Here is a 13,608-nt window from a genome sequence, read left to right as displayed (position 1 = left end):
GCGGCCAAGGGGGAAGGACGTTTTAGGCCCAGTGAAGGGCACGTGCATGGTCATGGTCATGTGAAAATGCAGGTGATTCGGAAGTGCTAGCAGCAAAGCAGCAGAGCCTATCTGGTGAGGGGCAGGGCCAGGTAGTCAGAGGCCTGTGGATCATTCTGATGCACCTGGAGCTGGTCCTCTGGGGGACGGAGCCGTGAAAGGCTTTGAAGCTGGGTGGGCAGTTCCTTACTCCTCGAGAGTGGAGGAAGATTTTTCTCTTGGTGCTGTATGAATGATATTTGGAGGGGTGTTAAGACTCAAGGCAGATGAACTAGTTAGGGCATCCTATGAGACTTTGAAACACTATTTAAATGGCTGTAAAAAAAAATGTCTGAATGGTTTGTTTTAATTCAAACCAAATAGAAGTGGAAATAATAAGAATTGTGAAGTTTTAGAGGTTCATATCAGAAAAAGCCCGGAGCGGAGCACTGCAAGTGAGGGGTTATGATAAATTAAAACAGCATTTTTCTTTTCTTTCCTTTTTTTTTTTTGAAAAAAGTAGTCATGCCAGTTCTTTGCAGAATCATTTCACGTGGAGCCAGAAATCGTTCAGAGCCGGAGTGGTCTCTGCCGAGTGTTTTCATATTCTAAACACACATATGTTGTACAGAGCGTCTAATTATTCTTGGGGATAATTACTGTCAGGTTCCAAACTATGTTCAATGAGCAGCAATTGGTGTTTATTCAGCTATAAAAAGACCATGCAAAGTAACAGTAGGTTATAGTGTCTGCCTAAAGAGACGTTTTGCCATCCAGAAACATCTGCTTTCTATTTAAAGCACTGAAGAAAGAATGGGAGTATATTTGAAATAGACTCTCTAGGCATTGAACACTAAAGAAAGAAGAATAAAATTGGGTATGAAGGTAAGTTTCTGTTCTCTGATACATACTCGCTTCAGCTTTTCCCTGCTGGGAAGGAAAGGTGGCCTCCTGGGTTGGAAAGTTCTGCTTCTTTTGAACTTTTCTATTTATACTGATTTGCACACTTAGAGGAACTGGCTTGTGTGTCTGTCCTAGTTCCAACTCTTACTTTCTCAGGTGAGACAAGATACTCTTTCAGAGTTGGGGTCTACCTTTTGAATTTTCTGGTGAGGTTTGTGGAGTACTCTGAGTTTGCTGATAAAGATCTAAAGATTTGTTGTCCAGGTTGCCTGAAGTCATCCTGTGACCCTCAATTTTCTGTGTGGATGATGCTGCCCATGCACAGTCCTGTCCAGTGGATTAAATGAGAACATATACGATCTACTTGGTGTGCAGTAAACTTTCTCTGAAGGTCAGTGTATTAGTTATCTGTTGCTGTGTAATAAACGGCCACAAACTTAGCAGCTTAAAACAGAGCACATTTTTGTGGGTCGGGACTGCAGGCATGGCTTAGCTGGGTCCTCGGCTTCAGGGTCTCTCTTAAGGTGTCATCAAGGTGTCAGTCAGGGCTGGGGTCTCATCCGAAGACCCAAACTGTGGAAAGATCCACTTCTAAGCTTCCAAGCATTTGTTGGCAGAACTTTACTTCCTTGAGGGGTGTTGGACTAAGGGCCTCAGTTCTTCTCTGGCTGTTGGCTGGAGGCCACCCTCAGTTCCTGCAATGTGGGCCTCCCCAACATGGCAACTCGCTTCATCAAAGCCGGCAAGAGATAGTCAATCGAGACAGCCTGCTAGCAAGACAGAAGCCACAACCCTATGTAACCTACTCGCACAAGTGACATCCCATCACCTTTGCGACGTTCTGTTGGTTAAAAGCAAGTCACAGTATCCCACCCATGCTCAGAGGGAGGGGCTTACACAAGGATGTGAGCACCAGGAGTTGGGGATCATTGGGAGACACATCAGAAGCTGCCTCTATAGACAGCTGTTATTTTAGGAAGAGAGTATAGCATAATGATTAAGAGAGAGGGTGTCCATGGCATTTAGAACTGACTTCAAATCTCAGATCTGCCAATCTGCCACTTCCTAACTGTGTAATGTAAGGCAGGTCCTTGGCCTCTCTTTTCCTACCTGTACAGCACGTTCCCCACAGGATCTTTGTGATTCTAAATGAGAGATCACATGTAAAGCCTGGCAGAATGGTAAGTAGCCAGTAAATATTAGATACTGGCTTTTCTTTTTATCCTTGTCTTTTTTTTTCTTTTTCTTTAAATACCATGAGATTTTTGAATTTTAGAAGAATGAAATGCAATCCCCCCAGTGGTATCAGACTTGGTTATTCATGTGGAAACCCCAGTCTGGTGGTAGTTTCCTGGGCACAAAGCTGCTGCCAGGCTGGCTGTACAGGTCCTCCCTGGCTTGCTCAGGGCCTCGGGACCAAGGAACACAGGTCTTTGCCCTCAGAAGGGCCGTGGCTCCTCCCATAGGGCCCACCATTGGAATGGGGCTAGTGGAGTCCCTGCAGCTCTCCTCCTGGGCTCTGTGCTTCTCCCTGCGCTGGAGCAGCTCCTTCCCCTGCAGAGGCCTGACCGCGGTGACTAGGGCTGCAGCCACCCAGAGTGTGGCCAGCTGAGCCCACTGTGCTTGCCCAAGAAATCGCATTTCTCGTTGGGGTCTTGAGGGCAACCCGCGATGGCTTCAGTCCACTCTAGAGCTGAGCAGGCTGATTGGGAGATGGGGCCCTTTGGTCTGCATGCTCATGCTGACCTGAATCATGCCCAGCTGAGGACTCACTGCACTTGCTTATCCCTGATCAGAAAGCTCTGCCGTCTTCTCTTATCTCTCTGTCCCGCTTCTTCTGTCTCTTTTGCTTTGCTTTCTTCACTTTCTCACTCCTGTTGGCTTTCAGGGACATACAGTGCTTCTAGAAGGTCACTGCTTGGCCATGACAAGCTGCCCTCTGTCCTGACCAGAGCTCCTCTTGTCTCCTCTCACCTGTCACCCATCCTTTGCACCCAAAGATCCTGTTCTTGGTCCCACTGCTGCCCCCTCAGGCTGTGGGAGGACATTCTGGAGTCATTCTGTGTCATTCACAGTCAGCCTGGTATTCTGGAGCAGATATGCCAGCTGTAGGGTCACTTTGTCCATTTTTTTCTAGATCATCTGATAATGTCTAATGTGAGTCTCCCCAGCTTCCTTGAGGATAAAAATCACCTGGAGCTCTTGTTAAAAATAGAGCTACTCAGGGGCCTTAATCACTTAATAGTGGTTAAGTTCGTGCACTCTGCTTCAGCTGCCTGGGGTTCACAGGTTTGGATCCTGGGTGTGGACCGATGTACCACTTGTCAAGCCATGCTGTGGTGGTGTCCCATATAAAGTAGAGGAAGATGGGCACGGATGTTAGCCCAGGGTCAATCTTCCTCAGCAAAAAGGAGGATTGACAACGGATGTTAGCTCAGGGCCGATCTTCCTCAAAAAAAAAAAAAAATAGAGCTACTCAGGCCCCTTCCTTGGAGAGCCAGATTCCGGGGGGCAAGGTTGCAGCCTGGGAACTTGTATTTTTAGTTTAAGTGCCCCAGCTAATTCCTATTGGAGGTTTAGAAAACACCAGTCTAAGGGTGTTAAAACCCAGACCCAATCCCTCTTCCTCGGTGTGGGCACACAAGGCCTGAAAGCCGGCCGTTTCCTCGAGGAGGGCTCCTGCCTGACCTGTGGACTCCTGCCCAGCTTGTTAGTGCTCTGCACAAAGGATGCAGAGATTTTAGCATAATTCGATTCTTTAAAATCCTTTTGTGTATTACTGTCCTTCCGGTTGCTCTCTCCTCTTACACATGCAGGAGAATACCATGTGAGCAAGTGTTTTCCTTTATGGTGATGTGCTTAGATGATGAGCAAAATATGGTGCCTGGGCTGGCAGTCGCACAGCTGGGGGATCCGGACGTGCGACTTCCCCACATGGACTTGATCAGGAGGGCTCGTATTCGTGTACACACACACGCTCCCCCACAGGCTGGCCTCTCTTGACAACAGATGCCCGAAATTACAGTGGGAATATTCCTTTTGTTTCTACAGCTGTCACCCTGCCACTGGGAGGGCGTCGGTTTGGAATTGAGCGGGTGGGTGAACTTGGTCTGTGTTGAGGGAAGAGAAATGTCCTAGTAATCCACAGCCCCGGAATCACTTGTCCTGCTCCCAGGATCTAGAAGGGAAAATTCAGGGGGCAGGGAATGCTGGTCTTTGTCCCTTCTTCTGGAAAGCCGGCCTCAAGAAACAGCTGCATTTTGGTAGCGTGAAGAGTATGCCCTGGCTTTTCTTCATTTGGAGAAATAGTCACAAAAGAGGTTTCTGCATTTCTCTACAACCACAATTGATGGTTGGTGCTGGTATTCATGGTATTGTTCAGTGTCCCTTCTGTGATGCTCAAATAATAAATTGCTTTTCTAGGAAAAATTTTCTCTCCTAAAAAAGAGCTTTCTTTCCAATAATGAGCCTTCTGTAGTCGGGATGGGTTCAAAGACTGCCTAAAACTGCTGCATCTAGAGACCAGAACTTAAAATTCATTTTTCCCTTTTGATTTTTTTGTATCTACTTGGGTGTCCTCTTCTTTTATGTCACGTCTTTTGACACTGTAAGAATTAAAAAACAATTAATTTGTCTAAGCTACGTTTTGATTTCATTTTTTATCTCTAATAAATGCTTATTAAATCCGTAGCATTTTTATGAATGATCGGGTTATTTTTACATCCTGGTGGCCATTTGCTCCCTATTTTATCTTATTTCAAACACGTTAAAGGATTTTTGAGCCAGTTTGCCTGAAGACCCTTTCCTCAAAAATAAGTCTATTTTGTAACGAGCCTGTTTCATTTTGTGTTACTTTGTGAAGTAGATACCTTAAAATATGAAATGCAATGAAATGCATTACAATTTTTATCAATCTGCCTTATTTCTTAATGCTTATTGTCAAAATCTAATTAATTCCCCATTAGGCAGACTCATAGATAATGTGCTAATTTGGTTAATAATCACATTAACAATTTACAGGTCTGTGGAGTGAAAAAGCAACAATACAGTAAGAGGCAAGAATAGCAAGAGAGAGATGTGATGAATTTTACATAAAACTCAAAGGGTTTATAAGTTGGAGACAAAACTTTAAGGCTTGGTCAATTATGAATGAATGCATCGTTCATAAAGTGCTGAGAATTTGAGAAGTACTTAATAGAAGCGTAATATGAAGTCGCAAATGGTTTGCACAATCCTAAAATTGTTGCAGAATCCCCCAAAATAAATTTGTTGCAAAATCCTAAAAATGCCCACAGATGTCAGAAAAAGAATGAGACACTTGACGGGATGTGAAAACATTGGACAAGGAGTCACATTTTAAGCAAATTGCTCATTTGGCCAATTGCTCTGCAGCCTCAGGGCGTGGGGTTGCAGTAACTCTGCTGGCGTCCCTTTTTTCTTCTCTCTTCCCTTTTCTTATTTTAATTGTCCTCATGCATATGTATCTTTCCCTAGAAGCTATTAAAATCTTTGGGGGCAGTATGTGGCTTAGAAATCATCAATTATACATGAAGTCTTGTTCCATCAACTCACACGCCTCTCTCTTTTCTCGCAGAGAGCAGCCCATCTTCACCACCCGAGCGCATGTCTTCCAGATTGACCCCAACACCAAGAAGAACTGGATGCCTGCGAGCAAGCAGGCAGTCACAGTGTCCTACTTCTACGATGTCACCAGGAACAGCTATCGGATCATCAGTGTTGACGGAGCCAAGGTACCACTCCACCGGCTGATTTTAACATTCACAGTCACTTACTTTTCATCAAAAGCAATACAATATGTTTGAAAAGTGTAGGGAAAGACGCACACAAAATCCTGCCACCTTAACACGGATGTTATTGTTATAATGTATGTGTTATCACATATCCTGCCTTTTTTTTCATTTAAAGTTATGGCAAGTGAAAAACAAAGATTTCCCTGTTACCACATTGTCTTCATAACTATCATTTTATGCCTGTGTAATAATTCCACCAAGGACCTGTAATGTTCTTAATCTCTCTCTTTATAGTTAGATATTTAAGTCGCTTCCAATTTTTGCTGTTATAGGTAATGAGCATCTTAATGCAACACATACTCTCATTTGTTCATCACGTACCTATTGCTTTCTTTTGGATATTACCTTAAGACGGATTCCTGGAAGTAATATTATAGGTCGAGATATTAACACTTTATAGCTCTAGATGGATATTGCCAAATTGCTTTCCAAAGAGTTCTCTCTTCCAGCATGTATGAGAATGCCAGTTTAGGGCCAGCTCCGTGGCACAGCAGTTAAGTGCGCGCGCTCTGCTGCTGGCGACCGGGGTTCGGATCCCGGCGTGCACCGACACACTGCTTGTTGGGCCATGCTGTGGCTGCGTCGCACATAAAGTGGAAGAAGATGGGCACGGATGTTAGCTCAGGGCCGGTCTTCCTCAGCAAAAAGAGGAGGATTGGCATGGATGTTAGCTCAGGGCTGATCTTCCTCACACACACACAAAAAAAGAGAATGCCAGTTTATTATACCCTTGCCAGCAATGGGTATTCTATCTAGTCTAGTTTTGGTGTTATTAGACACAGGAGTCAAATTTTATTAAATGGCTTTGGAGTATTTCCTGAAATAATTTTTTTCCTGGTACTTTCATTTTTCTGCTGTTTTCCTCGATATTTTTGCCACATTATTATGGGAGCAGAATAAAGAAGGGATATCAATAGAAGTATCACTAGGTTTACAAAAGAAAAAAAAGTAGACAATGCTGTATAATTTCTTTTCTGTCTTTAATCTGTGTTCATCCTGTTGGACGTTTTTACATGGATTATCTGCTGTCACCTAAAACTCAATGTATCTGAAGCTGAATTGCCTATTTGCCCTCTAAACCACCTCTCCATTTTCATTGCCCAATCACTTGGGCTAAAAAAAAGGAATACAGAAAAGCACAGAGTCGTTCTGTTTTTCGTTGGTCAAATGAATCTGCCTCCGAGGTGTCTCACATTTATGCCTGATGTTTTGTTTCAGGGCCATAACCCTTGTCCTGGTACAGTCTTGCTTGGACTTCTCCCGTAGTCTTTTGACTGGCTACCTGCTCTCCCACCCACAGTCTCTGCTGCTGTCTGCCTCTAGGTCAGCCTTCCTAGGCAGTTGGAAGCAGGGGAATTGGGGGCCAGGAAGTAGGATGGGCCCTGGTTATAGGCTTTTCCCTCCACAGCCCCACAACCACAGAGCAGAAGATGCGAGAACTCTCCATTGCAAGATCCCCCAGGAAAGGCATGAGAGCCTGCTGGTGCTTCCGGATCTCTTGAGGAGGCTCCCTGTTTTAAGGCAAAATTCTCCCTTCAGCCATGTTCTCTAAGTACCACCTCTGTGCTCTCCGTGCCATGGAGACTGCAGATAAAGTCACCTTGGCCCCCTGATCCTCTTTCTCTTCCTTCCGGTTGCCACAACCCTTCCTCCTCCTCAGGAGGGGAGCCCAGAAGTCCTCACGTTATAGCTGAGGTCACAGAAGCAGTGACCTGGCCGAGTTCACACTTCCGGTGAGGCTTGGAGGCTGGTGCTTATGCCCATTTCTTGGCACACCGGCTCCCAGCTCTTTGGGTTGGAGCAGGCTTCCCCCTGGCTGGTGGAGCAGGTCCTGACATGGCATCATACAGGCCGTTGTTTTGTCTCCTTCCGTGTTCAGATTGCAATAGCTGGTCTGGCAAACATGTCGAAAGAGGCGCAGGAACTGGTTTTTCATCTAAGCAAGCAGGAAGATAAGGTGTGGCGGGGGCTCTGGTGGGTGTTAAGGAAGTGTGAAAGCCTGGCACGTAGTAGGTGACGAGTGCATATCTGAAAGGTGCCTTCATTATCTTTTCTCTTCTGGGAGACATGGTGATACCACACTGATGTTCTGATAGGGGTGGTGAATAAGGCTGACCTGCTGTCTTTTATCTGTAGATTCTGTCAGTTCGTCTGCCATCCTTGAGATGGGTTTGCACTTTTGTCATTTGAATTATCCAAGGATATATTGGGCTTAAACATAGATAAAACAACTTTCTTAGAGAAAGTGCTTTACTCCTATTAGCTGGGCTTTTAGTAATTTGTCAAAGTGTCAGCTACTGTGTTGTATGGCTCTGCAGTTCCTGAAGGCTGTGACAGTGTGGTGGGGTCCAAGCCAAATGAGCCAGCTATAAGAAATCGGATGAGTGTAGGAGGGTGGGCTAACCCCTAGCTACAGAATAGAGCTAATTCAGGCTCAGTGTGGGGGTGTCCATCAAGTTATGGAGTCACTTACAAGGGAGTTGGAAACCCAGGCCAGAAATTCAGAGATGGAGCCCACGAATCTCAGGCCACCCCTCCTATGGCGCCAGCCACCTGGTGTTCCTGCAGCCCACCCAGAGTTCCTGCCTTACCAGTGTGGCACCAGAACTGTGGCAGGGCCTTGTCCTGCAAAGGGGGTTTCCTGTGAGGGAGCAGAAGGCCCACGGGGAGTGGGGAGGTAGGGATGGGCCTCAATCATTTAATTACTGTGACTGGCACTTGGGGCCAAGTGTGGGGGCAAATTTCCTGCCCCGAGAACTGGAGCACAGAACAGCGGACAGTGGTCCCAATACTGCCTCAGCCCTGCTGGACGTTTCCTCAAGCTGGTGGGCAACAATGGGTAAAACCAACAGATCCTGTGCCTCCGACTGCTCCACAGGTCGGGTGGGGCATGGAGAAGGACCCCAGGATGGTGATTTCCTCAGGGTGGTAGCAGCTTTTGCCACTGTCTGGTCTTCTACACCTTCCCCCTCCCTCCCCATGGCTGAGTTCCTAATCCCCCAGCCCCAGCTTCCACCCTGCCTGAATAATCCAGATGGCTCTCCTTCCTTTCTGGGGGAAGAGGGCGCCATATGCTGGGCTGATGCCAATACCTCCCCTTACAGGCCTCCTGTCTATTGCCCTTGCCCACCCGCAGCCCCGCCCTTGGCTTCCCCCTCATTGTTTTCCACCATATTGGGACAACCCCACTTTGTCTTAGGCCCTCAGTCCCAAATGTTCATCCGAACTGAGATGACAGATGGTCAGATGCTTTTAGCCTTTGGGGCTGTGTCTTGGCCCATGGGCTGCACCTTTGACCTTGGGCAGTCTAGGGCTCGGGTCCTGCCTCTCTGTTGACCTGGGCACGTCAGGTCCATCACCTCGAGCCTCTGCTTGGTGCTTCTGAGTCCCTCCCAAGGCAGGAGGCTCTTGTGGGCTGGAAGGGCAAGCCTGCTCTGCCCCTCCCAAATGAAGGAGTCGACAGGCTTCAGTAACAAGCTGGTGTGGAAGGGTGTGGTGTGTGCTTGGAGGTGGTTGTGAGCAAAGGCAGACTCAGCCACTGAGTCAGCCGTGGGCAGCCCGCAGAGCACAGGCTCCCCAGGAAGGAGGAAGTGCAGCCAGCAGCTTTAGCAGCTTTCATTCCACACCAGGGCACAGGAAGCTTCTCTGCCCTGTTCAAGCGTTTGTCGTGCTCTACTTGGGGAAGAAGGCATGGGAAGCTCCCCTTCCCCTAAGAGCAGTTGGTGCTGCTCATCATAGGGAAAATCTCTGCTCAGACCTATTCTTCATTCTTCATGAAACACTAAGGTGCTTCCTTCTTCTCGGGGGAAATGTTTCACGTGTCAGTCCCAGCTGCTGCTAGAGACATGAGCAGTGGGAATGCTGTGGTGCATCGCCTCAGCATTGCCAGAACTCTAGGGGGTTATGTGGACCCGTTTCTGTGTGTGGGGCTACCAGGAGATTGTGCTCTTTGAGGACTGGGGACCAGGCCTGGCTTGTTTTGGAGTCCCAGCACTAAGCTAGAGTGGGCAGCACCATAGAAGTGGGTGGGAGAATGAGTGGGTAATGAAGTCAGGCCTGGCCACGTGCTCTCCAGGCCTGCAGCAGGTGTATGTGTCAACAGAAGGACAGTGGGCAGGGGTAGGGTCACTGCTGCCAAGAGGGAACCAGAACCAAAACCTCAGGACGTCACCCAAGGTCAGCCCTGTGCATGGACAGATGGGAGCCACCTGAAGGCATCTCCCAGCTCCCAGCTTCCCAAAGCACTGATGTGAGCCATCGCATTACCAACAGCTGCACACCAACAGCCGTAAGATTTATGGCGAAATTCGGGCAGAACAGCCAGCTCCACTCTAAAGGAACTCCATTTCCGGAGCATTTGTTAATGGAACCATCCCAGCACTTGATTTCATTGTGCTGTTGGCACTCTGCAGACCGCGTTCATCACTGCCATCCTTGTGAGAAATCGCCTGCGCCTGCAGACAAGACTTGCCTGGAGCAGGTGTTTCTCCCAGGTGCTGTGGATGGCTCTGCTGCCCTTGGTTCTCAGTTATTTATAGGATTACAGAAACCTATATTGGGAGAGACCTTAGAGGTCATCCATTCTACAAATATTTAACAGCTCCTGCTGTGTAGCAAATACTGCCTAATCGTGACAGTCCAGAGGATATGTTTCTGAAGCCCTGACTTGTTTGGTATTTTCTTCTGGGAATGTGAAATTACTTTCAAGAACACAGTCAGGGTCCCCTCCTCCACCTGCAGTTATAGTTTTCTCTTTTGGATAAAACACAGCACTTTCTGTTAAGGAAGTGAGCATATGGAAGGTTCTCAGCACACAGTAGGCTTTCAAACAATGTTGGTTTCTTTCCTGACTGTGGTTTAAAAAAAAGGAAAAAAGCATGTATTAATACCTACTCTGGAGGCAGGCAACGTGTCTTTTAATTGCTGTAACCCAGTCCCAGCTTCTTGTGGAAAACTTCCAAGTTCTGCCAACTTCCTTCTCCCTGGATTTGGGAAAGACTTTCCATGAAGAGGAATCCTGGGGGCCTGTCTCCTGTTTTGTGATGAGCAGCTTCCTGTGAAGTCCAGAACAGGACTAGAGCCTGGAGGAGCTTAGCTTTTTGTTTCTTCAGGTAGCTCTTGATTACATATGCTTTGTGTATTTTCTGAAAACTTGGTTCCAGTGAGCTGCAGGAACTGGGTCTTTTACTAGGGAGTCTTTTTTTTTTTTTTTCCCTCTGTGAAAGTTTCAGAGAAAACTCACGAAGGAGGAATGGGGTGTGCATAGGAGCCAGGAGCCCACATTAAAGCTGATGCCCCAGGATGCTTTGCATAAAGCACCTTCTGGGCTTCACTTTCTCCCCCAGACTCGCCTTCCGCCTCCACAGGGAGGTTCTGGTTCTCATCCTGCTGAATCTCTGCTGCATTTGCCACCCACAGCGTGCCCTTCTCCTCAGTACCCTCACCCTTGGCTCTCAGGACCTTATTCTTCTTGTTCCCTCTTGACTGTCCCCACCACCTTCTGTGCTCCTTCACTGGCTCTTCCTTGGTGCTGCCTCATGTCAGCCTCTGCCCAGGCCCCTTCTCTTGTCCTTCTGTCTCTTCCTGCTGGGTGACACCCTCCACTCCTGTGACCCCTTTACTTCTCATCCTGTAGTCTGCTGAGCCCCCCTCTCCCCTGAGGCCAGAACCCACAGGTCGAGCCACTTCTTCTACCCCCAACACAATTTCCCAGTGTCCTCGTGTGCAGGGCACCACGTGCTCTTTTCACAAGCCTCTGCTCCCCCTGCAGGTTAGTTCCTGAGTACTCTGTTATATTTTTGTGTACTTTATTTTTAACTGTTTATCTGTACCATTTCATGTCTGATAATAAAGCAAACACTCATATAACCACCACCCAGTTGAGGAGGTCTGTCCTTTACTAGTCCTTCAGAAGTCTTTCTGGGCCTCGCTCTCATTATCTCTTCTTCCCGTCCACCCCTCAAGAGGTTATCACTCTCTCGAAATTTGTATTAAGCATTGCCTTACTTTTCTTTATAGTTTTGCCACCTGTGTATATATCCCTAAACCAGAGGTTGGCAAACATTTTTTCTAAAGGGCCTGATAGTAAATTATTTTTTATGAGCCATACAGCATCTGTCACAGCTATTCAGCTTTTCTCTTGTAGCAAGAAAACAGCCATAGACCAATGTGTAAATGAATGGGTGTGGCCGTGTGCCGATAAAACTTTGTTTACGAATACAGACTATAGGCTGGATTTGGCCTGAGGGCTATAGTTTGTTGACCCTTGCCCTAAATAATATATTATTTAGTTTTGCCTATTTTTGACCTTTATGTAAGTAGAATCATACTGGAGACCCATACTGTATGCCTCCTTTTGTGACTTCCTTTTTATTCTTTTGCTAACGTTTTTTTTCCAGTTTTATTGAGAAATAGCTAACATACATCACTGTATAAGTTTAAGCATGATGGTTTGATTTACATATTGTATTGTGAAATGGTTATCACAGTAGGTTTAGTTAACATCCATCATCTCATATTATATATACAGTAAAATAAAAGAAGAAAAATTTCTCCTTGTGATGAGAACTCTTAGGATCTACTCTCTTAACAACTTTCCTGTATATCGTACAGCAGGGTTAACTCTGGTCATCAAGTTGTACATTACATCCCTAGTGCTTATTTATCTTATAACTGGAAGTTTGTACATTTTGACTACCTTCCAACATTAAGTTTTTGTGATTCATCCATGTTGATGCTTACAGCCTTGGTTCATTTTCGCTGCTGGATAATATTTAATTGTATGAATATACCACATTTTATCTCTTTTGCTGGTGGTGGACATTTGTTTTTGCAAACACTCCTACTGTGAACATTCTTGTCCATTTCTCCTGGTATACCTGTGCAAAGGTTTCTCTTGGATGTATACTTAGGAGTGGAATTGCTGGGTGCCAGGGAATGTGCATTTTAAACTTCATCAGAGAAAGCCACATTGTTTTTCAAAGTGATTTTACCAATCTGTGATTGCCCCATTGCCCTACATCCTCACCCCACCCTTGGTATCATCAGACATATTTTGAATTCGGTGAGGATATAAGGGTAATAACGGTAATGCAGTTTCCACATTACTAGTGAAATTGAGCTTTTAACATATGTCCATCAAACTCACCCCACTCCATTCTCTCCAGTCTCACAAGAGAGGAGTCCATTCACCTGCCCAGAACTAAGCCTCCCTCAGTGCCCTAGGTCCCATCTCTTTACCCCCACCCCCAGGATGTCCTTCCTGCCCACACCACTGCACCGGGCACTCACCACCGCAAACCCAGAGTAGTAGTTTTTTCCTGTGTGTCCACTTCCTCTTGCTCCTTTATGCATGCCTTAGGAGGGTGAAAGTCAGAAGTGAGTCAGAGCCTCAAAGAGAAACAGAGGCATTCAGGTGGATTCCAGGTACAAGAGCAGTCAGCCAAAAATGATTTGGGGGGCCTGAGAGGAACATAAACAGAAGGAGCATATCCTTAGAATCTTCTATCTGCGTAACTTTTCAGGAGGACTTAGTCTTGGTGGGCTGAGCCAAGTGTAGCATGGGGTAGAGTTCCTATGTTAGTGGGAAATGAAAGAAGAAGGCTCTGGAATTGACTATTTTTGATAGCATGATTGTTCCTGCTGTCAATCTTGCTGATTTTGAGAAGGTCAGTGCACTGGATTTCCTGGGAGAGCAGCCAGCTGGTTGTCTCACTAATTGTAGAGATGGATTTACTATTATGGCCTTGGGATTATTCAGACTAGCTACTTCTGGTGAGTCGTGGCAGTGTGGGATGTTGTAGAAGTATGAGGCTTTCCTTTCCCTTTCTTTCCCCACCCCTTTCCTCCTCCCCTCTGGGTCTTGGAAGTTGGAAGT

General features: G+C 46.4%; 1 protein-coding gene across 2 annotated transcripts in view; it reads left to right on the top strand.

Annotated features, from left to right (window-relative positions):
* Positions 1-13,608, top strand: part of HOMER2 (homer scaffold protein 2) — an 84,144-nt gene that overhangs the window by 41,035 nt on the left and 29,501 nt on the right. Inside the window, exons 1-2 of one of the 2 annotated variants that reach the window (XM_087429017.1) lie at positions 1,230-1,312; positions 5,516-5,672. In XM_087429017.1, coding sequence (XP_087285143.1) covers positions 5,583-5,672 — 90 coding nt within the window. In that variant the 5' untranslated portion in view covers positions 1,230-1,312; positions 5,516-5,582. Of the gene's footprint in view, positions 1-1,229; positions 1,313-5,515; positions 5,673-13,608 lie in introns of those variants that run through there. The other variant, XM_087429016.1, reaches the window with a different exon arrangement.

Source organism: Ceratotherium simum, chromosome 3 (genome assembly GCF_057802395.1).
Source record: "Ceratotherium simum simum isolate JZ-2026a chromosome 3, ASM5780239v1, whole genome shotgun sequence".
Taxonomy (NCBI): domain Eukaryota; kingdom Metazoa; phylum Chordata; class Mammalia; order Perissodactyla; family Rhinocerotidae; genus Ceratotherium; species Ceratotherium simum.
This window is presented reverse-complemented; position numbering and strand designations above follow the sequence as displayed.